The sequence below is a fragment of the Mastigoproctus giganteus genome, chromosome 4, assembly GCF_048544385.1.
Source record: "Mastigoproctus giganteus isolate SK-2022 chromosome 4, ASM4854438v1, whole genome shotgun sequence".
Taxonomy (NCBI): domain Eukaryota; kingdom Metazoa; phylum Arthropoda; class Arachnida; order Uropygi; family Thelyphonidae; genus Mastigoproctus; species Mastigoproctus giganteus.
This window is the reverse complement of record NC_143578.1, coordinates 41,779,241-41,806,356: the sequence shown is the minus strand read 5'-3', so window position 1 is coordinate 41,806,356 and position 27,116 is coordinate 41,779,241. Positions and strand designations below refer to the sequence as shown.

At 37.1% G+C, this 27,116-nt stretch overlaps 1 protein-coding gene across 1 annotated transcript in view; it reads right to left on the bottom strand.

Moving 5' to 3' along the window:
* LOC150086664 (dnaJ homolog subfamily C member 7-like) overlaps window positions 1-26,443 on the bottom strand; it is a 136,041-nt gene extending 109,598 nt beyond the window's left edge. Inside the window, exon 1 of the mRNA XM_090372669.1 lies at window positions 26,343-26,443. Coding sequence (XP_090228795.1) covers window positions 26,343-26,443 — 101 coding nt within the window. The remainder of the gene's footprint in view (window positions 1-26,342) is intronic.
* Window positions 26,444-27,116: the final 673 nt, after the last annotated feature.

The following is a 27,116-nucleotide window of genomic DNA, read 5'->3' as shown; positions in this document are numbered from 1 at the left end:
AAATTTCGAAAGGTACTGCCGCCCACAACACGTCTATACTGGCAATTCATTTGTAATAAATACTGCCCTCAGAAATTCGTTGTTTCGGAAAGGAAGCCTGCAAACCATGCAAACTGGTGTATAAATAGATACACAAAACAATTAAATAATATTGGCTAGTAAGATGAGACAAAGAAAATTCTCTTTGACAGCAAACACGAATGGAGACACCTGCAGAACACTGCATCACAGTGGGTAGGTTTCAACTCCATCATACCAGTATCTTACAAATCCTGACACATGGAGCTGCTATTTTTATGGCAAAAAAAAAAAAAAAAACAGCGCATCAACGATCTAGTGGAATGATGTGCGAATGCAATTCGCAACGAAGGACAGCCCATATACAAATCTTCGATCTCAGATGTGACGATGTTACTGCCACAATTTTGCAACTACTATTAGGAAACAGCATACCTCACTATTGAAGTATAATACATTGATATTTACGGTATTAGCAACACACTACCATCATTTTCCCTCGACGGCCGTTTTGATAGTTATATCCATATTATCGGAGGCAGACAAACCAACTATCGTTGCGACACCGGAAAACCTACAAAAAATTTTAAATTAGGGCATCGAACCATAACCGAAAAGAAAAATTGTACTTATGTATTAACGACTCACTCGAGTTTCAACTCCATCATAACAGTTTCTTGCAAATCCTGACACATGGGCTGCTATTTTTAAGGTACAAATACACAGAATGTAGATGGATGATTAACAGAACCTCGCCATCTATAAATTTACGGATTGGTCGATAACTAATTAACCTATCTACTTAACCTGCCGTATAAGTCAGTTCGTATGATCCGTTACTTTGGATCTAAAACTTGGGTAACCCGATAACATGCAAGTACCAGAAAAACAAATCTGAATTTGAACACTAAAACCTAAACCAGTATTTATTTTATTCTTCTTTTTGCGGTTCGTACAAGTCGTGTGGCCGACCGGGCTAGCCGGGTGGGTAAAGTGCCTGCCTGGCAACCAAAAGGTCGCGGGTTCGAATCCCGCCTCGGGCTTGGATCAAAGTACAGTACTGCAAAAACCTTGGAAGGTGCATTATGGCCACAGAAGCCGATGCGCCAACAACTACCAAAAAAAAAAAAAAAAAAACCAAGTCGTGTGATCAAAGCTGGGATTTTCCTAACCATAGTTTGGCAGTGCGAATATTTTGCCTTCTTTTAATGGCGGGCGAAGAACAGGAATTGAAAAGAATTTTTGAAGGGGGGAAAATCGAACTACCCGTCTCACAACCAGTTTCTTTTTGATGTACCACCAACTCAAATCCAATGCGGAGTGGGCTTCTTCGGACTAAAATTCATTTTGCCAGATAAAACACACAACTACTGAAAAGTAATCTATTTATAGATTATTCTGTTAATTAGGTCAGATTAGTACTCTTCGAATAACACGGTAATTGCCTCCTTCCTGTCTTTTATGTATAATTAGTGTGTTGTATGATATTTTGGTAGAAAATCATTATTCAGGATGAGGATACTGTATTTTAAAACAACATCAGTTTACAACTCGCTCTAGGCCTTAGAATCCATTCCATTAAAATCGATTAAAATCCATTCGATCTATCGCTTAGTTTTAGGTTATTTGTAGTCCGCACCTTTTTTGCCGTATTTAGCATTACCATTAGTAGAGGCATATGATACAAGAAAGCAAACTTATACAGCATGAGCAAAAAAAAAAAAAAAAAAACCCCTCCCCATTTCATCCATCCATTGGCTCCAAAACGTTGTCTAATTCTTCCTTGAATTTAAGCTATCAACTTCCACAAAGACAAATGGAAGTTTATTTCAGCAATGAACCACCCGCTGGCTAAAGGCAAATTTCCACACATCTATTCTATACTGTCTTTCCTCAATTTGAATTTATGCTGTCTCACGTTCATAATCTGAGCAAGAGTTGAGCCTGCTCAGCCCATTCAAAGCCTTATACACCTCAGTCAGATCACCTCGCAGGTGCCTAGTCTCCAGACGCTGCAATTTGCAGAACTTAAACCTTTCTTTTTAAGAGCACCCCTTTGTTCCCCTTCTCTATACACGCTCAAGTAACTCTACATCCTTCCTAAAGTGAGGCGTGGCCTGACCATTTCTTTTTAAAAAGTGATAATTACCTCCTTTTCCCTACTAACAAAAGTATATCATTGACAATACCTCATGACTTGCGCTGGCAGTCTGTCAGCATTGCTCAGAAAACTTCATATCTGACTGCACAATTACTCCCAGATCTTTTTCATTTTCTACCACCCTAAGTGTAGTACCACACAGTTGGTACATTTCTCTGCGGTGACTTCTACCCATATGCAGTACTTTGCATTTGTCAATGTTAAACTTCATTTGCCACTTCTCAGTCCATCTGACCAAAATTTCTAGATCCTGTTGCAGTAGCATACTGTCAATACTATCATTAACAACCATGCCAATCTTTGTACCATCTTCAAACTGGACTAAGTATACCCTTCAGATTTTACTATTTCTAAATTTAAATAAGGAAATGCTTCTGAGCATTTGAACGCATGAACGCAAATGCATGAAAAATCCGAGTGAGAAGTGTGTTGCCGTGAGCTCGTGCGAGCCTTGTTTGATTGTAGATTTTGGTTTGGTCTGTCAACCCCACTATTAATTGAATGGCAGTGCATCGTTGATCTAAGCAGGCACTATTGTGCTTTATATATACATATAAATTACTATCTATATATTTTTTTTCCTTTTTTTACTGAAGCTTAATTGTCTTCATTTATGAAAGGTACGTTAAGGAGCTGATAGAAATTCTTTGTTGTTCATATTTTTGTCACCTGCATATGCAAGTAGCATTATTAGAGGCATATGATGCAAGAAAGCAAGCTTATACAGCATCAGCCAAAAAAAAAAAAAAAAATCCCATTTCACACATCCATTCCCTCTACGTTTGTCCAGTCCTCTTTGAATTTATTTAAGCTATCAACTTCCACAACGACAGATGGAAGTTTGTTCCAGCAGTGAATCACCGGTGGCTAGCTAAAGGCAAATTTCCGCACATCTCTTCTTCAACTGTCTTTCCTCAATTTGAATTTATGCCCCCTCAGGTTCGTAATCTTAGCAAAAGGAAAAATCCAATTAGCATTGAGCTTGCTCAACCCATTCAGGGCCCTATACACCTCAATCAGATCACCTCGCAGGTGTCTACAACAACCTTTTCTTTTTAATACAAAAATGTACAAGACAGACATTGACTGCCCAGAAAGTTAGGAAGTCATAGCTTGAAGAATCCCCAGGAAAGCAGAAAGATCCAAACCAACACTAGTCCCTTTACTAACCCGATTCCGTTTAATCGAAAGGCAGTTCCCATTCAACACACTGTTCTTTGTCAACGGTTTGAATAAAGACCCGATCTTAACAGCCCAAAACAAAGCTCTCCTATCACAAGCGGCTACACTCGTACTAACGAATCTCTACCGAACTAAATATAACCACAATATTACATCCTTCCTCTCCTTCTAGGGGAGCACATACCTTCCACTCATCAGGTAACTCCGGTCTTTATGTATTCTTGAACTGCAGTTGTCACGCACTAGCTAATCTCGAGAATTTAGTGATAGCCAAGTCACGCCAGTTATGTGTACAGCCTGGCCTCGCATAACGCGAGTTCGATTAACGCGATTTTCAGTTAACGCTATTTGAAAAATTATACCACTTTTCACTTTACCCGATGCAAATTTCCAGTTAACGCGTTTTTTTTTTGTTTTTTTTAATGCGATAGTTGAAAAAGATTTGAATCGCGCGTTAAGCTTACCGAGAGTCGTACGGTCAATAAACAAACATTTGCCTGCTGCCCGCCTCGGTGTGTTCCATCAACCATCGGATGAAGACGTGTTATATTTTTTCCTATTGTTTGTCTCCTGCTAATAAAGTCAATGCACACTTGCATAAAAATTCAAATTTTTAAATGAGCCAGATGAAAATGTTACAGATGAAAATGTTAAGGACATAACGGTAAAAGAATTAGATGAAATCTTTCGTACCTCAAACAAAAGGTTTGAGGTTCTCTGCGATATTTATTTCGCCAGGGCCCAGAGAAGATTGTTGTCGGCTATCGGAAATTGATTGATGAAAAGAGAAAGTCAACACTGTTCAAATATTTCCGCAACAGTCATTTCTTCATTGTGTATTTTATGTCAGAGGTTCCCGAACTTTCTCGGTTCATGGCGCCCTTAGTGTCTCAGTAAATTTTTCAAGGCGCACCCAGACCAAAAGAAATACCTAACAGTTCCGTTTAGTAGTTAGGTCCAAACAACTTAATAAGAAATGTTGAAACTGTGAACTACATCGAGCTAGTAGTTCGCGCGGTGTCCGACAGGTGTCGAGATCGCTGTGTTTCCCTCGAAAATTTAAAATATTCCGCGACGCACAGTTTGGGAACCGCTGTTTTATGCAATAAATCCATATTTAAATCCTTATTTAAATCCATAATTATTTTCATTATCTTTTACATTGTATACAGTTAAAAAGTTATTTAAAAAGGTATTTTTTAAATTCTTTATGGACATTCCAGAAGGTCAAGGACCAATTATAATTTTTCCTATTGATTATTATATTCGATTAACGCGTTTCCGTTTTCCGCTCGCGGGACGAATTAATCGCGTTAATCGAGGCTAGCCTGTATTTAATTGTAACTACATGTGTCAATAATTTTGTCTTTCCTATTAATTGTATTGTATTCTAAACGTATGTGTCTTTAAGCTTTACTGTAAGCCCCTATAGCTGTTGCATTAGTTGTTCCAGGGAAAGCTGAGCATTGTCAGCATGTTTTCCGTACAGTATAGATCAGGGGTGAGCAACAGCCGGCCCGCGACGATGTTGAATCCGGCCCCCTCGGTAAATGCATAAATATAGAAAATCCATACCTGAGTACACTCGCCGTAAACGTTCGGTTCAATCGGGAATCGCGGCCAGTACAACAGTAACCAAGTGATTCTACGCAGCGTCAAAGAGTTATTTCCTAATTATTATTGTAGCATCGATCGAACGAAGTTCCTTTGGTTTGACTTCTTATTGAAAAAAATAATATTGGTGCGAGATATTTTATGTTTTATGCCTTTTCTAATTATTACAATTTTTAATTTAATATAATTTATAGCCCATAAAATGAGCCAATTAAAAAAAAAAAAGAAAAATTGATGCCGAATGCCGCATTTTCAATGATAATTGGACATTCAAATATTTTTTTTTTAAATACATTAATAATTTGGTAATTCAAGTAATATAACATTTTTTAGGTTCTGATTTTTTTTTTTATTAAATCGTTCAATCTATTCCGGCCCGCATCATGATGCGAAAATTTCATTCGGCCCGCTGACGAAAAAAGTTGCCCACCCCTGGTATAGATGGTACATCTCTACACGGTCCGGCACTTTGTTCAGAATGCCTCTTGGACAAACCTGCAACCACTGACTTGTCTGGAACTGTTGCCTCTTTGCATTGTAGGAACTCGTGACCGAGAGCTAATAAACGGAATTTATTATTAGTCTACAGACGCTGTAATTTGTAAATTTTTAATCCTTTCTTGGTAAGAAAGCTCCATTTGTTCCCCTCACCAATCTTGCTGCTCCTTCTGGCAACTCTTACATCCTCCAGAACTGTACACATTACTCAAGGCGTGGCCTGACCATTGCTTATACAAAGGGATAATCACCTCCTTTTCCCTACTAAAAAGGAACTTGAAGCGTACATGCCCCTGAACATTAGATTTTTATTTTTGGAAACAAAATGAAAATTAGCTCTTCCAAAACAAATTCGGTCAAAGATAGCACTTCCAAATAATGACAGGCTATTTTGCACACAGTGTCAAATGACTCTCACGCAGAGAATAAAGAGCACTGACTGATTTTAAAAGACATTGCTGCAATCTCAGGATAGCAACAATATATTCACAACAACCAGAGAATTCATTCAACTATAATTGTTACCAAAAATAGCCTATTGATTGCGACACAAAGTAAGACTTGTGCCGAAGAATTTATATACTTGTGTGAATATGAAAAACTGAGGAAGACAAAACAACAATTATTATTACAACCACCAGCAAGAAACAACCAGTTTCATTAGTAGCGTTAAAGTTCCGTGTCAGGATTTTGCAATTAAGCAACGAACGAATAATAAATTTTGGTTAAAACTGGGAAAATCTTCTTCAACAGATATGTATGAAATGTTAAAAACTGTTTATGGTGGCGAAACGTTAAGGCGTACCAGTTGCGTTTGAATAGTATAAGCAGTTCAAAGACAGACGTGGGGAATCGCGATGACCCAAGAAGTGGGTACAGTCAACCTCTCAAATTGAGGAGTTGCAAAAGTTCGGAAATTGCGGCAACAGATCGTGGTTTGACCCTCAGAATGATGGCTGATGAGTTGGATATGAATAAGGAGACGATTCACCAAATTCTGCAAATATTTAAGGAAAAGGACAGTGTGTAAAATTTGTGCCGCACAGCTTCATGGATGAGCAGAAGCAACGAAGACTTGTAAAGACAATCCTAATTTCCTCGACTGTATTGTCACTAGAGATCAGTGTTTCAGTACAATCCAGATAGGAAGTGTCAAAACACATACAGTAAACTTCAAAATCATCGCCAAGGTACAAAAATTTTCGTTTCCTAAAAGAAAATTTTTAGACCAGGTTCAAGTCGTTGCTGATCACATTTTTTGAAAAACAGGGTTCGAGTCGCAAGGAATTTTTACCTGAAAGGGAGATACTGCGTGCTATGTACAGGCGCTTCAAAGCCTACTGAAGCGAATTTCCCGGGCGATGCAGCACATTCGAGAGAAAGGCAGCACTCTTGCTGCATGGCAATGCTCCTGCATTGGTTGTGATGACATTTCTGACGAAACATGGCATTGTACAGACCAACCATCGACCCTACTCTCTAGGTCTAGCACCAGAGGACGTCTTCCTCTTTCCCAATGGGAAATCTGCCCTCAAAGAAAAGAGCTTTCAAGATGTTGAGAATAAAGAAAGCGTAGCTGCCGAACTGAACATTATCTCTTTGGACACCTTGGCTGACTTTTCTAAGAAACTTTTAGAACGGTGTAATGAGTGCATTTAATCAGGTGGTAATTACTTCTCGGGAACATTATTGTTACATCTCGTATATATACAAAATAATCCGTCATAAGTAATGGTATAAAGTATTAGAACTTCCATGTATGGGTTGAAGGCTGAAAAGACAGAAGATACTTTCTGACATTAGACTAGAATTTCTGCAAATTCTAATTTTTTGGGAATTACATGAAAAGGAAGGATATTCCAGATAACAGAAGTGAGGAAAAGTTAGTTCTGTGAGTTTGAAGTTGTACAGTGAATGGATGCCTACTAATTGAGCAGCGAGTTCGGACAGGTTTAAAAAACAAAAACAAAAAAACACAGGTGCCAATTCAGAAGAATAATTGGCATGGCAATATCTATAGAAAATGTATACAACAAAACGTTACGCCGTATCAGGGTGCTTACAGAGCAACGTTTTGCTACACGTTGGTTTAAACGAGACCCTTGAAGCCGACCGGGCTAGCCGAGTAGGTAAAGTGGCAATCCAAAGGTCGCGGGTTCGAATCGGAGTAAATGCAAAAACTTTGGGAGGTGAATTATGGCCACAGAAGCTGATGCACCAACAACTAACAAAAAAAAAAAAAAAAAAAAAGACCCTTCACATTGCCAGCGAGCGACGTTGCTGATTCCCGGGCGAGAAACCTTTTATGCATGTGCACTTTACTTCCTCACCCGTCTCTGTGCAAGTGTTGCTGTTGTGAACAGATTGATCTTGAGAAAGATGTCAAAATTAAACAAAGAAATTTTAATACACGCGGTGTGGTCTCGACCTGTACTTTGGAGAGATGTTACAGACATGTGAACTGAAGTGGCAGTTGCCAGTGGACCAGAAAGTGGGAAAGTGAATTTATTATTTCATTTAAATAGGCAGTGTATGTGTGCATCTCTTGTTGGTGACTTTCACCAACATTAAGTCAAAATATTAAACCCATACTGCCTAAGAAATAAAGTTCGCGGATTGTTTTCAATATGGGTGGTTTTTTTTTTTTTTTTTTTTAATATGAAGTATAAACAGCGAGATATGGTTTCAGCACTCGAATTGTCTTAAAAACTAAATACTGTACATACTACTGCAAATATGTAAAACAGAAAGAAATCCGTGTTTGGAAATTATTAATTAAACACAATGCATAAATCCGGCATTTGTTGGGTGCTTTGCTCTTTTTTTTCTTCAAGGTTCTACTTCATTATATTTCCCGAATTTGTTTTACTGTACTCTATCCCCCCGCCCACTACAGTTTTAAATTTTCAGGAGCAAAATTTGTAAACTACAAACTTAAATTTTATTAAAATTAAAAATTATTTTAAAATTCAATTTAGTTTCTGTTTCATACGATCCTGGCGCACTTCAGGCTAACCTAAAACCGATCATCAGAAATGTCATCCCACCTCTGGAGTTCATGAAACTATAGCAATGTATCCTCCAACAACCATCAATTTCTATAACAATGACAAGAATAATATGCTTTATAATCTGTCTGAAAAATGATACTTTCTAGTTTCATATTAACAACTTATAATATTCAGTACTACTTTACGTTATCGACGCATGCAAATAGACAGCACCTCCGGCCTGAGACACGGTGATATTTCTCGGATGATTATAAAACTAGGTTACTTTTCAATTGGATTGGATTATAAGAAAATGTCACATGAATTATTAGGCGTGTCACCAGCCATGGATGAAAGACGACTAGGTTCAACTAATTCACTGCGCCCTGCTTTTCTCAGGATAACATCCATTTTGCTGGGCCATGGTCACTAACAAAGGAAAACTTTTATCTGCTACATCCTGAGAACAACGTACATATAACACGCAGTTACCATAGTTACGGTATCAAATCCTTTCAAATCAGGTCACTGGTGCATTATAACCTGGATTCAGCACAGCGTGCAAAAACTATGTTGTTTAATTAACTCGGAAACAGCCAGAATAAAAAGCAGTCTCCTGTCTAGAAATTCTTTCGACTGACCACTTCTGTTAGCCAGTTACACCAATGTGTTTGAAACTCGTATTTAGCATTACAGTTTAATTAAACGTAAAGCAAATGACAACATATGCATTTACGTTATCTTACAAACATTTCGGTTACTGTAAGACACAATAATGAGCATAATTAATTAAACAAACCTTATTCATTTATTACTGAATTTATCTTGACATTGCAAAAATCATTTGGATGCAAGATGTTTCAAAATAAACATTATTTTGAGGAAAAACCTATATTATGTATTGGTTACACAGCTCCTCACATATCATTGCTATCACAATGAAACTGTCTTCTGCCTCAAGTTTAAAATATCTCAGGCCATAACTAATGATGTTGACAGTGTTACTTGGTACATACTGTTTATCAATGGGTTGTGCAATAAATATATAATCTTATATATATATATACTGTCCAGCGGAAATCGCAGGTTAAAACATTGTCTCTAGACAAAGTTTCCGGCATCTCCACCTCCGTCTTACCCACGCACGGTACTACTAGTACTAATACTAATATAAAATAGCACTTATAATACAATGCAATGCTAACACTAGGTGGTAGATTGCTCTCATCAGCGAGTGCAATACCACCACTTTGCTTGAAGTGGTGAAAACCAATGTTTAGTCATCAGAGTAAAGTTTCCGGCATCCCATCAAGCCATGCACAGTACCAAGTACTATAAGTTTTGATACATTTCGTGTCTGGGGGTTTTCATAAGAAAATTATCACCACATGTTCAGTAATCGGCCGTTCCTCCGAGACTGGTGGCACGCAATCCATACGAAGTACTTGATCGACATATGCAAATCCCTATTTGAAGTCTATTTCAAGATGGCAGGTACAGATTGAATTGTGGCAGTATTACAGAAACTACCAATCTTGTGAACTGCTCACTGAGTGCGCTAGTTAAAATGTTCCAAGAGTGGACGGATAGGAACAGCAGCAATGACGGATGAATATGCCTCATGTTAAATAGAGCAGGTTGTCCCGCCTTGTGCGAGCCAATAGACAGAACTCTGGAACAGCTGACCATGGACTTTAATCAGGGGACGACTAGTGGCGTTTCCAAGACCACAATCCAACGAATCATCCTACGTATGGTCCCCCAGAATAGGAGCCGGTCAAGGTACCCACCTATCGGCCACCTATCGCCAGATGCCTAAAGTTTGCATCTGAGCAGTCATTGGGACCACTGACGACTAGAAAAAAGTTGCCTTTTTTTCAATGAATCATGAGTTTTACTGCTTATACTGTGGGATGACGACACACAGTAAGGAGTTCTACCACATTTAGTAATCATCCGACTTAAACCACAGTCACACAGAGCGCGTCCACTTTTGCACCTCACGCCTGACCACTCGGAATCACGTTTCCTGGCATGTCGTATGGACAGTAGATGGAGGCCAACAAACTTGCGGAGAGGAATCACTTCGATCTCCTGATCCGACTGAAACAGGCAGGTGGAGGCAATGTGTTGGTATGGGGGAATTTGAATATTTTCCTCAAAATCTCTTAGAGAAACTGCCCTTCATGATGATTGTCTTCCCGGATTGCATGAGTGCATTTTAGCAGTGTAATGCGATATCTCGCACCCCGCAGCACGTAATTTTGGTATATAAGCAATGTAAAGGTCAATTAGGAATATAAATTTATATAAGTTTATGCTCTACATACAGTGAATTACATTATCCCAATTCACAATGAATTACAAAAAAAATTTAACTTTTAAGAAAACATTGAAGCTGAACAAGATGCAGCAACGTATGATGAAAGTGACTGGCTCAAGTGGAAGTGAATATGATGATGTTCACGTAATCCCTCATGCAATTGGTACAGAGCAAAACTCCACTAAATACGGTGAAATAAACACGCCAATAACATTTAAGTCCACATATAATTATCTGTGTATTAAAAACTGATCTAATGAAAATATTAAAATAGACTAACGCATGGTTAATTTTCAATGTAGTGCCAATTATATTTTACATTAGTAGTTCTTACTATAATTATATTACAAGATTTAAAAAAAAAAAAAAAAGCTAAAATTCTTCGAATAGGTTTGGATTCCTTTTTGTAGACAGATCGACAAAGTACAGGTAGTTCTCGACTTTACGAGTTAATTCGTTCCTAGCGCGCGCTCGTAAAGCGGGAATTTATTTCACATGGACATAAGGTTAAAAATAGGAGTTACGTACTCAACAATGAAATTAGTTAGCTAAGTAGTTTATGTTTAAACAATGATTGATTTATCCAAAGAAACGAAAACGTAGCCTGTAAATTCAAGCAAATTATAATAATAGAGAAATTATTTTCGACTTACAAATGTTAAAGAATGTTTATTCTTCATCATCATCATCGACTAAATGCACACTCGTTGATCACTCATTATTGGCTCGGCACTCGTTGGTTTGTTGCACAAGGAGTTGTCTTCTTCAGAAATGTTTCAAGAGGCATTTGTTTCCAAGATAATCTTTTTTAATTATAAATTTCACGATTGCATGCATAAGCATTTTTTAACGGCACACACAAATTGCAACTAACACGATTCGCGTGGAGTAACAAGTTTACGAAGCTTAAGAAAAAAAAAAGGAATGTAGAGAAGATTCTGAAAATTTATTTATGTTTTTTATACGATTGAAGATTTCAGTAAAGGGGAAACACATTTCACCATAATAACGTAAAAAACCACACAATTCCAGCTATCGGCATTTTCGCAAATGCAAGAAGATCGAGTTTACTACCCGCTTGCAGTAAGAGAAAAACCCAATAAACCGGAAAGTGCAAATTGTTTTATGGTCGTGACCTCCAGAAATATGCTTTAGAAAAATATCACAAAGGCATTTAAAATTGATTCTTATAACACAACATATGATAACGATGAAGTGTAATGCATTTTAATGATTTGAATTGGTAACTAATACAATTTACAGACCACACTAACGACCTTTTATATGGCCTTAAGGTCACGCTCGTGACGTTAAAAATGTCATTTTAGAGAGATAAATAGCTTAGTTATACAGCGAAAATTTCAACTTCCGAGATCTTGAAACGAATTACCGAAAAACAGTGTTATTGGGTTCACATTACGATATTTTAACGATACGATGGTAGTAGTAGTAGTGGCATGTGATGCAAGAAAGCAAGTGCATGAGCTTATGCAGCATCAGCCAAAAAAAAAAAAAAAAAAAAAAACACACACACCATTCCCTCCAAATGTCTGTCCAGTTCCTCCTTAAATCTATTTAACCTATCAACTTCCACAACGACAGATGGAAGTTTGTTCCAGCAATTAACCACCCCCTGGCTAAAGGCAAATTTCAGCACATCTATTCTACATCTGTTTTTTCTTAATTTGAATTTATGCCCCCTTATGTTCTTAATCTGAACAAGTGGAAGGATCCCATCAGAATTCAGCGTGCTCAACCCATTCGCTCAACCCAAGGCCTTATACACCTCAATCAGATCACCGCACAGGTGCCTAGTCTCCAGCCACTGCAATTTGCAGAACTTAAGCCTCTCTTAGTAAGAGGATCCCTTCATTCCCCTCACCAATCTTGTTGCCCTTCTCTGTACACGCTCAAGCAAATCTACATCCTTCCTAAAATGAGGCCTCCAGACCCGTACGCAGTACTCAAGGCGCGGCCTGACCATTGCCTTATACAGAGGGACAATCACCACCTCCTCCCTTCTAGCAAAATTTCTATATATCATTGACAAAACCCCATGACCTGCCCTGGCAGCATTGCTCAGAAAACTTCATATCTGACTGCACAATTACTCCCAGGTCTTTTTCATTACCTTAAGTGTAGTACCACACAGTTGGTACGTTCCTATGGGGTTACTTCTACCCATATGCAGTACTTTGCATTTGTCAAGGTTAAACTTCAGTTGCCACTTCTTAGCCCATCTGCCCAAATTATCTAGATCCTGTTGCAGTGGCACACTGCCATTACTGTCATTAACAACCCTGCCAACCTTTGTATCATCTGCAAACTTCGACACTAAGCCTGATATACCTTCATCAATATCATTGATAAATATACAAAACAACAGAGGACCCAACACAGAACCCTGTGGGACTCCACTAATAACATTAGTCCACGAACAGCAGCACCCATTAATTACCACTCTATCTTCTCCCACTCAACCATACTTTTATCCATTGTAGCAACTTACCCTTAATACCATTCTGCTCCAATTTGTACAATAGTCTTCCATGCGCAAGTGTCAAAAGCTTTCCTGAAATCCAAATATATGATATCAAAATTAATTTTTGCATCCAGTTCCTTTGTAACCACATCATAATATCCTATTAAATTTGTCAAACAAGACTTTCCCTTAACAAACCCTGGTGTCTCTGGAACGGATTAATATCGTAAAGCTGTATTAACACTGTATTTTATAGCTACGCACGTGGTTTGAAATGCTTTATTTATGAATGTTTAACATTCATTTTTTTGTAATTAATGTTCATATTTTTGATTTTGTTGATACTTGATACCGGGGGGGGGGGACTCGTAAACCCGAGAACTCGTAAAGCGAGAACTGCCTGTGTACTACAGATATTTAACCAACTCTGTAATGTTAATATTGGTTTAGAGGAATATTTTCAATCGTGAATAAACAGTAGTGTGTGCAGATTTTCTTTTATCGTTTTAACAAGGGAAAGTCTTGATTACAATTATCTGTACAACACCAGTTGCCGAGACTCGATTGCACTGCACGAAATCGTGTCCAACGAATACACCTGTCGATGTTAGGCACGACACTAACTCAACCTTGAAACAAATCGACTCAAACTTTCTAATCATGCACAACAAACTTACATATCTCCCCACCACCACCCCCTCCGCCCACACAAACGAGACAGCCAAAACACTTTTGTAGGCTGAAAATTTTTAGTTATGAATACTGGAGAAGTTTCGGAACTTCTCTAAGAATATACAAGCTGATAAACAAAAATATTCTTTTTTTTTTCTTTTTTTTTTTTTCCTCTTGAAAATGGCGTATATATATTTTTTTTTAAACAAAAGACAATGTCAAAGTTAGTAAAGAAGTTCTGTACTATTTCGAATTACTGAAATAATTTAAGAAAATAACGCTACTCTACGTTATATTTTTCTGCCTTTTATTGTCTGGGGACAATAGTGTCCCACCAGTAAAAACATAAAATCAATGTAAAACGCTAGCTAAGTTCGGGAAACGCGTAACACTTGGGGCAGGATACGAGGCAGAGGGCCGTACAATGTAAAGAAATGGGAGTCACATGCAGCTCGGACACCCGTGGATGTCATACACAAACAAGTCTCTGCAAAGCAGGGGCTCACATCTGGTGAGTATGGGCTTGGCACACCTTCTCTCTCTCAGGGTAATTCAGAATTTTTTTTTTTTTTAGCTGGTGCAGCATAAGCCTCAGGCTTCCTTACAATCATATGCTAATAATAATAATAATAATAATAATAAAGTTACTAATACGAGGGGTGATCAAAAAAATCTGCGAACAGAGTAGATAAAATGTATTAAAAATTATACAATTCGTTATTTTTCTAGCTTAATATCTTATAATGTCAATGTCTTACGCAGTTTCTAAAATTTCGTTTTTTACGTTGGTAGGTGGAAGAGTAATGAATATCCAGCAAAACACCATTCGGTAATAAATTTTTGACCAAACACAGAAATGCTAAAGAAATCCATGACAGAATGATTAGTGTTCGGGAAAGTATCACCCAATTATGCTACTGTTGCAACTTTGCAAGATGATCTGCAGAGTTCAAAAGAGGACGGGAGTCAGCTGAGGATGATCCAAGGCCTGATCAGCCATCTGAAGCAAGCAGTAGCCATTGTTAAAGAAAAAAAAAGAAAACCAGAAGAATTAAAATGCCTGAACTTGAGAAAGTGCTTAATATTCCCCATGAAAGAATTTTAGCATAATACATGAGCATTTGAGAATGTCTAGTTTGTGCAAGACGGATTTCAAGAAACCTTTCCATTGAAAACAAACATCAGCGATTGAAGTCAAATGCCTGAACTTGAGAAAGTGCTTAATATTCCCCATGAAAGAATTTTAGCATAATACATGAGCATTTGAGAATGTCTAGTTTGTGCAAGACGGATTTCAAGAAACCTTTCCATTGAAAACAAACATCAGCGATTGAAGTCATCAAAAGAGAATTTATAATTAATTCTTGCTAATCCAGTTACGTTTATCCCATTTGGCGACTGAAACTGAAACCCGAGAAGTTTCGAACCCAACCGTCACCTGGAAAAGCGTTGGCTTCAATTTTATGGGGCAAAAAAAAGAATTCTTGTTAATTAATTATTGCACTTAAGATCACAATAGCAGGAGGAATATTATGCCAAAGTTAAATGTCGCAACGATAAAAAAGGAAAGCTGGGTCATCGGGTTTTGCTTCTCAGTGACAATGCACGCATGCATAAAGGCCTGGGTTGCATAGGCTAGAATTGAAAGTCCGTTGCATTCTAGCCAAGAAACACCGATTTCATTAGCAACTTGGCAAATAATTAAAACTCGTCACTTCTGATCACAGCACGAAGAAGAGCAATCGGATCACCAGTTTTGAAGTTGAAGGTCAGCAAGAGAAAGAATCATCTTTGACGAACAAGTGGCTGTCTTTGAAATTGCAAAAAATCACTCAAATGTATTCGAACGATAAAGAGCACCTTCTCCGAAAGCTATTTATAAAAGTATTTCCGTGGCGTGGGTTTCTGCTGCACTTGACCCGAATTTGAAACAAAATTTGATGCAAATTCTCTGCTCAGTAAAATTACTCATTTTAAAATGCGACAAAACATAAAACTTATTCCACAAGTGCTAATTCAGACTAACTGCACATATCAATGGGTGAATTATGGTCATTATTCAGATGGGTTTTAATGCATTGCCGAATATGTTGCGACGGAACATGTCGTAACATGTGTACTAACGAACTTTCTAACACCAGAAGCAGGTTGAATTTTCCGATAAGGCAGTTTTTTAATGAGCAGATATCATTTCCTTTATCTGCTCGGTGGCTACTCTGAGGTGGATCGCATGTCGATCAATCGCTTTGATGTGCAATTTCTTTCGGTGAAGTTATATTTCATGTCGCGAGTCACCTCACATGGCTATTCTGGAATATGCTCATGGCTGACCATAATTCGTTTGCCTGCTAAAAAATGACTTCTGTTTACACTTCAGAGTTTAATTATAAAAATTGCAAATCACAAATAAAATATAATAAAAATAATTTCCCGCGTTTGACAAAAAAATAAAATCAATGTAAATTTATATAAGCTATTTAGTCCACTGATTTACTTCCCAAAATTTAGGCCTTTACTAAGCAAGGTCATGTAATGAGGTGCAAAGCGGCCAGGATTCAACAAAAGACGTTTTGACGTTAGCAGGGGAACTCATAATGCCATTGCACAGTCCAGGCTGGAAATTTGGGTGCTGTTTGCTTTTCATGCTATGAAACAGGAAGAGCAAACCAACGGAGCCATGTTCAAATGGTGGAAGAAATTTCTTTAATGATAAAATGCAATCGAAATCACCTCTAGACTTTAAGATTTAACTTTTTTAATATATCTTACATACTAATAGTTAATTAATTAGTAGCCTTTGGGAGAGGAATTCAAACTTTTAGTTAAGTTAATGTTCATGTGCTATTATATACACGAAACAGAGAAAAAAAAAATTGTATAGAAACAAACTAGAAATTTTCTAGCTTGAAAACATCAGGAATCAGAGGAACTACAAAAGGTGTAGTTCAAAACAGTGTTGCACATCAGCATCTCATCCCATATGGCTTAAGTTTCGAATTGGTATAGCAGCATTTCTTCCCTTTCATAAAATGCAACTGAAGTTTAGTAAAGCATTTTCAGATATGAAGGTTACAACTGAAAGCAGCCATTCCCCTATAAAAGTTCCAAGCACATCCATTGAGTTAAACAGTTACCAAAAGTAAAAGTGCAGCCATTATCAACCCACTGCAGGATGGAAGCCTCAACAATTCATGTTGGTTTTACAGATCACATTTCAATATGTGAGCAGACTCCTTTAGCCCTAAAAAGTCTTCATGGCATATCCTCCAAAAAAATTTGTGATGTAACAGTGGAAAAGTTCCTTCATTATTCAAAATAGCATAGTTCTATGGGTGAATCCTTGCACATCTTTTCCTTCTACAAAAATATTCAAATAATTATTTTAATGGCACAACAGCTGCTTTTATATTACTGCTAGGAATACTGTAACTAAATTAAGCAAATTTGGACTCTTGATCATGTAAACTAACACTATTATACAGAGACTGCTGAGACATGGTGCCATCCAGACAGAAAATGATGAATTTCATAATGGTGAATACACTATGTGCAGTAGAGATGGAGAGGATTAAAGGAGGGAAAGGGAAATCATGCTTCATAAAAAGCTGCTTGAAAGTGACTATACCATTCCCAGAATTCAATGTAGCCTTACAAGTTCAAATTGAGATTTCCAATCTCAATTATGTCCATTTCCACTTACAATGTGGAAAATAAACCGATAATTGGGATTCTGTTAGAAAAAAAGTATGTGGTGCTAAGCACCACATACTTTTTTCTAACAGAATCCCAATTATCGGTTTATTCTACCACTACTCATGTCAGTTATACTAATTAATCACTATATGATTCCTTTCGCTTCAAAGGTGATGTTTTTTGGTTTTTTAGAAGCATTAGCAACTAAGGCCATATTGCTCCGGGATATGCGATGGTCATTCCCTGACCTTTCCGCTTTCGGTGGTGACGGGCTCGAACCCCGGTCTAATCAAGAAGCATGTGCTACGCACTGCTGCTTCCTTCCCACCTGGCTATGGAGGTGCCTTTCAAAGGTGATGTTTGTGCATATATCCACTCTGATATTCCCTGCCAGACAGTAATTTGGAATCTCAATTTTTCGATCTTCTGGCTTAAAATTTCTCTACCCCATTTTGTCAAAATCATCTGTTGTCTCTATCGTTCTGCCAATTTCACTAATCACTTGGAATTATTTGGCCTCCTTTCTTTGAAACTTGACTTTCTCCAGTCCAACTTTCCTAACAGTGAGGTGATGTTAACGTTTACAACTCCAGCTGGCTTCTGTTTTTTCATCACACAGAGCCAGCAGGCTGAGATGGTGAAGCTTTTGCAATCACTAATGACCTCGCACAGAATGTTCATTTACCTACCAAATATCCAACAATCCTAGTCAACAGCTAACACTTGATCGTTTTGTCTCACATTTTCTCCCTTCCAAGTGCACAGTCGAGGAGGGTAGTCCTCTGGGCACCTCAAATCACAACTTAGTGATGGTCTCTTCTCCAATAGAGCTTTCCTCTCAACCATTCTCAGCCTAGTGTTGTCTGGCATTACAAGAATGCAAAATAGGGTGACCCACTGGATTTCTATTCTTTTCCTGGTTGGACAACTGTTTTAAATTTACTGATGTTAAAAGTTTGCTCAGATCGTGTTAGTGAAATTGTTCTCATAAGGATGAAATCCTTTATTTTGCACTTTGCCTTAAAATCTCGTCCTTTAACTAAACCATGGTTTTCAAATAAATTTGCTAAGGCCAATCAAGATAAGAATGTTACATATTATAACTGGCTTGCATCCAAATCTCTAGGTTCATTCTCTGCCTACACCAAAGCTCACAACAATTGTAAAGCAGCTATTAATTGGTTTAAATTACATGTTGAACAGGCTAAGAGTAGAAACTTGCTTCTTATCCAAAAGAGAGTCGAGAATTTTAGTCTCTTACTGAAGTTATTGGCTGCAACTTTTGTCCATCTGTATTCCCATCTCAGTTAAACATAAAGCCGCTTGCATCCTGCTTCTCTTTTAATTCTTGGTAAAAAGATCTCGGTGATCTTGGTAAAAAAAAAATAAAAAAAAATAATTTTCTTGTTTATACTCCAGCACAACCGCAAGGTCAGTGGAGTTTATAACAAATCAATCAATACAAATGTTAATTGTTTTTAGCAGTCACAGGCTTGAATCCCAGTTCACTCAAAGAGTGTGTGCTATTGAACTCGTGCTCCTGACCACTCGGCATCTCTTACCATTACCAGCACACTCCACTCAATGCCTACTTTGCTCTTCCATTGAAAGGATGTCAGAAGATTTTTGAACAATCTTGATGCCAAAAAAGCTCCAGATCCTGACCTGTGCTATTGAACTCGTGCTCCTGACCACTCGGCATCTCTTACCATTACCAGCACACTCCACTCAATGCCTACTTTGCAATTCCATTGAAAGGATGTCAGAAGATTTTTGAACAATCTTGATGCCAAAAAAGCTCCAGATTCTGATGATATTTCTCCACTTGTTTTCAAAACCCATGCTCTTAGCTTACTTCTGTTTTGTTTTACCTTTTTACACTTTCTTATTCCACTGCATTTTTTGCTCTGCTTGCAAATCTGCTCATATCCAGCCAGTTCCTAAAAAGGGTTACAAATCCCTCCCATCAAATTATTATCCATTTGTATTTACTTCTACTCATTCTAAAATAACAGAGAAACACATTAAACACCAACTCCTAAGCTATCTAGAAACCTTCCATCTGATCAATGCTCGCCAATATGGACTATATCAGTGCCAATCCACTGGTGATACATTGGCTTATGTTACCCATCCATGGTCAAATTCAATGGAAAAGTTTGGTGAAACTCAAGCAGTTGCTCTTGACATTTTGAAGGCTTTTGTTTGCCTTGCATCAAGGTTTTTTAAATAAGCTTCCATCTTATAGATTGCTAACTGTTTTCTGTAATTGGCTATCCAATTTGTCCTCTGACCACTCACTGTAGATAATGGTAGACAGATCTCTGTCTTTTAACTTCTCTACTAATGAGCTTTTTCCACTGATTGGAAACACTATCCATGGTTTTGCCGATGATAGCACATTACGATCCACCTGCTACTTTAAGAAACCTTTCCCTGCACAACTTCTTGAATATCCACTACCAATTCCTTAAATGTTAATCTCCAGGCAATTCTCCAATGGGGTAAAGATAATTTAGTTAATTTTAATCCTTCCAAAACTCAGTCCTATCATATTTTGCAAAAAGGATTCTTCTCTTATGCTTATCTTCGATGACACTCAAATTTCTAGACAAGATCACATATCTCTATGTAGGGATTACCCTGACTTCTAATTTCTCCTGGCATAAGCACATCACAAATATTGATTTCTCTTCATCTAGAAAATTGGGTTTTCTCATTTGCTCTCAGCATTTCCAAACAGCTATGCACTCTGTACGAATCTCAAATCCACCCTGCCACTGAATATTGCTTCCACATCTGGGGTGGTGCCCCTATAACCTCTCTCTCAGGCTTCTAGACTCCATTCAAAAGAGGGTAGTCATGTTAATTAATGACCCCACCTTTTATAAAGGCTCTCCACTCTATCTCACAGAAATTCTGTTTCTGCTGTATGCCTTTTCTATAGATACTTCCATGAACACTGTTCTTCTGAATCATCTTCTATAATTCCTCCTCTCTTCCAAACCACTCAGAACAAATGCCATGACCAGTTAGCATCCTTTTACTGTCCAACTTCAAACTCACAGAACTAACTTTTCTTTTTCTTCATTTATTCCATCAACTTCCATTTTCTGGAAAAAACAAAATGGGCATGGAATTTGATTTGACCCTGGAAATGCCATTCAGATACATTATAGGCCAAGCAATTCTGAGGGGCATGACAAAAATCTCTTTTAGGCAATCATAATGGGCAACTTCAATACATGGTGTCCTACCTATGATATACTGAACCTTCACAAGTAGGGAAAAGAGCTCTCTATATAAGACAATGGTGAGACCACATTTAGAATATTGCCGACCGGGCTAGCCGGGTGGGTAAAGTGCCTGCCTAGCAACCCAAAGGTCGCGGGTTCGAATCCCGCCTCGGGCTTGGATCAAAGTACTGCAAAAACCTTGGGAGGTGCATTATGGCCACAGAAGCCGATGTGCCAACAACTACCAAATAAAAAAAAAAAATTTAGAATATTATATCCAGGTTTGGAGGCCACAGGTGAAAGGCATAGAGCTTCTAGATAACGTTCAAAGAAGGGTAACCAATTGATGAAGGGTGCTAACCAATGAACACACGGAGAATGTTTCAGAAAGTGTAGACTGCAAAGCTTGGCAACTAGACATCTTAGAGAGGATCTCACAGAGGTATATGAAGTGAATCAGTAAAAATTTTACTGATTCCCTGTGAAGGGAATCAGTAAAATAAATAAGGTATATTTTCACTGGCAAGAGAGAGAACTTCTTGTTATGCCTCAAAATAAAAAAATTTTAGGACCAACAAGAAGGTTGACTCTGATGAGGTTTACTTTTGGGCTGCATGTTGCAAAACATTGGAATGAATTGCTTGCAACAGTGGTTGAGGTTGACAGTTTGATAAAGTCCAAGCAGAATTGGATAAAGACTTTTTGGTGAAGGTAAGAAAGAGATAGAGAAATTTTTTTGGTAGATGCAGGAAATGTTTACTTCCTTGCATCATTTAGCCATTATAATACTATTTCTCACGATTTGGAACTCATAGACCAATAACACACCACAAAAGGGTAAAAAAAACACCCAAGGAAAACTATTTAAGCCTTTAGGGGCAACCACAGTTTTCTGAACCACCTGAATGACTTATTTCAACATGTCAGAGAAAATGGAGAACTCTAATATACTCAATGCAGCACTTCTCACTAAAAATCCAAGAGAGGAAACTATACAGTGAATTGTATTTTTTGGGGGTCAGTTTAATTAGAATAACTATATGCTCTTCAATGTGAGTTTGCTGTGGGAAACACAGGTTTAGAGGCAAAAGAAAGTCGCATTGGAAAATGTCACATATGTTAAGTCACAATGGAATACTTAACACAAGTTTAGAAGCTTCATTTTTGGAAAGTTACAAATCTGTTGGAAATGATGCAAACTAGGTTAGTTAGGCACACAGAATATTCTTACTAAGATCTGGGTTCTGTAAATTGCAGCATCTGGAATACAGACATTGAGAGGAGACCCAACTGAAATGCTTAAAGCTTTAAATGGACTGAATAGACTAAATGCTGGTGGCATTCTTACTCTTTCTCTGATGACATGCACAAGGGGACATCTACTGGAAAAAGATTGTTGCAAGAGAGATGTGTGGAAATTTGCTTTCGGTCAGAGAGTAACTGATTGTCAAAATAAATTTAAAGGACTGGATAAATTATTACCCATGAAATGGGTAAAATTTTATTTTATTTATTTATTTTATTTTTTTTTTTTGGCTGAGGCTGAATTCCTTCCATACATGATTTTGCCAATTATCTAAAAAAAAAAATGCTGATGGTATAAGAAACCCATGAGGAAAAGGAGTTCTGCTTATTCACAAATACATACTGCATTTGCAAAAAAGAGAGGCTCAGATGGGCCCCCTTACTTGACTGGAGTGGAAGAATAATAAACCCAGCAGAGGAAGCAAACAAAATAAATATGTATTTTGCAACAATACTTATAACAAGAAATTTTTGAATCACTGAAGAACAATAGCAAGGAGCCAGGCTGTTTAAAAAAAAAAAAAAGTGATATAATGATCACAGAGAACAGTCTATTGGAAAAGTTACTGGTACTAACAAAACATACAGTTTCAGGGATCAGGATACATATCTTGTTACACTAAAACAGGCTACATGTACACATCTGTTGGAAATGTTAATGAGATCATCAGATTCCAGAAAAGTCCCCTTAGACTAGAAAAGCACAATTGCCTCCCCAGTCCACAGAAGGTGTGAAAGAAGTAATAGCCAACTACAGCCCAGCAAATATGATTTCTGTGACAAGTCAAATCATGGTTAAGGATAAGAAACAGGATTAATTCAATAAGAATGGTACTCTTAATGGATGACAACAGTTTGTGAAGGGGAAATCTTGCCTGACCAATCCGGTTAATTACTGTGATGAAGCCAAAAAAACAGTTGCATGCGAGAAATATTATTTACCTCGACTTCAGTAAAAGGAAATAATGTTGTTTTACATTTACCTTTAATACAGTTCCACATGAAAGGCAGTTAAATAATCTTAAGCAAATTGAGATTAACAGTAAGATCCTTAACTGAATTAGGGTTGATAAAAGACAGGAGATAGTGGGTTAAATGGATATTTTTAGGATGGTACAGTATAGTAAGTGTTAATGACATAATGGAGTAGACAAGAAACTGTCAAAGCATACTAAATATCTGAAGATAGAAATACCTCCAAAATACACCAGTTTCATTCACATTAAAATCTGCTCTGTTACGTAAGCCTTCTGAATCTTCTCCTTCACTGGGTTATCAGAAGATGGTTCAGGAGAAGGGTTACATACTAGAGCAGGTTTCTATTAATTAACGACAATTAATAGAAATGTTAATTAACAACAGACACAGCAATCATCAAAGCATTACAAAAACAAGTCCACATATAACACCATATATACTATACTGGCAAGTTTGTCAATGAAATGATAGAGCATAAACAAATATCCTCAAGAGTAAATATTTACTCTGTCTTTCTCCTTTCTTTCCTCTGCATTATTAGCCACTAGGGCTGGCCCAATAATCTACAAGAGTTGAGAGCAATAACTGTCATGTTCTTTTGTTTAACCCAGTAATGGTTCAAAGACTAGACTGAAACATAAATACATAAAAAAAAGAGGCTTGTACAATTTTTATATATAAATATAAAGCTGCATTACCTCAAAACCTGGTGCTCCACCTAAATTACAAAATACCTTTTGGTACTCCACACTCTACTAAAAGTTGAGAAATGCTGGCTTGTGAGCCATAGAAAATGGGCACTGCATTTTCAATAACCTTTATATCTCACTATTTGGGTTGGGAGGCTGTAGCCCTAGAACATGATTATTTAAATATAAAAACTTGAAGCTGTGAAGATAATTCTTAAATTGGAATGGAATTAAATATTCATGCTAACAGCATAGGGTGAGGCTAGAAAACAATGCGTTTGGGGCAATAATGCAGATGGCACTGGTCTAAAGGCTGTTGACGCTTTTGTGTAACAGTAAATGGATCCACTGAAGCTACTTTCATTTATGTTGTGGCTAAGTGCTAACGTTTTGCATCATTTTAAGAGAGAATAACAAACAACATATTGCACTTCAGCATATAATGAAGGTGCATCCAATCAGTTCACAGAAAACAAATGATGGGAAATAGAGTGCAAAGGAACATTTATTGGTTGGTTAGTTGGTTTATTTGGTGCTTAATGGCACATTGGCAACTTAGGCCATAATGCGCCATCAGAGGAATATTTGTAAGAATTATACAAGTATTTTTGGGTCTCCCTCAACCAGCAGCAAGTATATCCACCACTATCAAGGGTCCTAACCTATTATGGAAACCCAACAAAAGAGTCTCAAAGTATATGAGGGTTAGGTTACTGGTATCCTTGCATAAGTGCAAACCCTCCCCCCAACAGAGAGAACTATTGTATTAAGGTAAAACCAAGTGAGCTACTAAAAACCATGTATGCATGTATATAAACTTTGTGCAATCTGGATGTACATAAATCTTAATTAAAATACAAACCAGGATGAATCTGTCCTCATAAAGGGTGCACCTTTAGGGGAAGACATGTTTAGGCTAAAGACTATCATCCTCATTAATCCATAAGGTATCAACTAGTTCAAAAATGGAATTCTTACTCATCTAAATGAAAAACTGATATTGCACGTCAACTATGCCATTGACCTTCTCCTATTCACTCCTTCCCTTTCTCTGATTGCAATAATAAAACAGAGAAGACTATCTATAACTACAAGTATGAATTGGGGAGTCAGTGATGAACTATGTGTTAACAACTTTGAGATCCTACTATATATTCAATATATATATATTGAATATACACACACACATGTATCACATTATTATGGATACTTCATAGTTTCACTTGATTATTGTATTCTGATATTCTTGGTACTGATATTTCTTTCAGATATTCCATCCTAAATCCCTATACACAATATTGCATAACTTATCACTATTATTCTATTATAATTAATTTTCCTTGATTTTGAGTATCCAGTCTACTTTAATTATAACATTACTGATTGTAGGGTTATGGCTCAGTTGCCTTGGCAGTGGCAAGGCAACTGAGCCATAACCCTATTAAAATACAATCAGGATGAATCTGTCCGCATAAAGGGTGCACCTTTAGGGGAAGCCATATTTAGGCTAAAGACATTATCATCCTCATTAATCCATAAGGTATCAATTCATCCTGATTGTAAATATACCTCCACAAGATATATTTACATAACAGCATTATCATTCTCTCAAATTACATGCAATCTGCATAATTATTTATATTATGCACACACTATATGCATTAATTATATTATAAGCAGTGGCATATGTAAAATAAAAATTTATGCAAATGCTTATGGTTTGCTGTTACATCATTACATTGTTATTAAAATTTTTAGCAATTGTTAAACCAATTTTTATAGGTATTGTTCTGATTTTAAAGAGTAATGGGAAAAATCTGCACTGTTTCATAGTATAAAAACTCATACTGATATTAAAAAATACTGCATTGCAGAAAATAAAATAAAAAATTAACAATAAAATAAATATATGCATTATGTAAACGACCAGTTATTTCTCTCTACCTCTCTAGTATAGATACTCTATAATCTACATATACATTAACACCCAATAACAAGCATTTTTTAAATTCACACCATTGTACATAAGTCGCTAATTCCAACAACTCAAAGAACAAAATCGAAAGAGGGGAGGGAAAAATGCTTCCTACTTTTAATTTTAACTTATAATTATACAAAACTTAAAATTTTCTTAAGATCGCAATGACCTGTTTCACCTTGATGAACCTTACTGAACCGTTTCAGCACAGTTCAACATTTGCAAAACACAAAAGCTCGGAAACAGATGGGCGCAGGGGGAGGGGAAACAATCAGCTGCAAAATAACATGTTTAAAGAAATCCGATCCTTTCTACATATCACACACATTTGTGTCAAAGCGGCACTACCCTTTTAACATCAGTAAGCAACAATAAGTCATATTTATTATCTGGTTACATAAAGAACATTTACCTTAATAATTCTGGCATTGTGCCACAATAAATGAAGGTGAAAGATGTAATCGAATATTACCAATTCGCATGAAAATTTTATAAAAACAATAAATAAATACACAGAACTTACTGTTTCGAAGATGTTGCGGTTGTATTCAAAATCTCTTTCACAATATCAATGTTATCATCCTCTACACACATTTCAGACAAGCACGTATCAGTCGCCGCCATGTTTACTAAGTAATTGAAAGAAGTCTTGCCACCATTGAAATGGTTATATAGTTCAATTTACCCACGCCACTGCAACAGCCCAAATGCGCCAAGTGCGCGCGCACACACACACACAATTTTCCAGTCTCGATCATAAGCTTTAATATACGGAGCTAGAGGAGGAGGGGGGGAAAGAAACCTAAGCACCGGAACCTCTACAATTACGACCCCCAATTCAGGGCCTTCTTTTCCATTGGGCACTGTTTAAGGAAGATTTAAGGAGTATGCAACCCGAAAAGTTTAATTTAAATATACTTCTGGGATTGTATTCCAAAAATAAAATTCTACAAACGAACTTTTAGATGCAGATTTCTAAGATAATTTCTTTCTTCTGCTTTCTCTATTAGCAAATTAATTAACAACCTCATCACACACACACACTTTTTTCTAAGGATATTCTAATAAAATTGCGAAATATTAAAATATATATTGCAGTTATATAATGTTTTATTAAATAGTGGCATTAGAAATCGCAGATGCGAAGACTTTATGATAGACATTATTATGCTGATGTGCTTGCAAATGTATATATTTTTATTTATCATCATCAGTAATTCAGTCGTGTGACTGATTAGTTCCTCTGATGAGCTGTCTCCATCTTTGTTTCTCTCGTGCCGTTTGTTTTAGTTCCTCA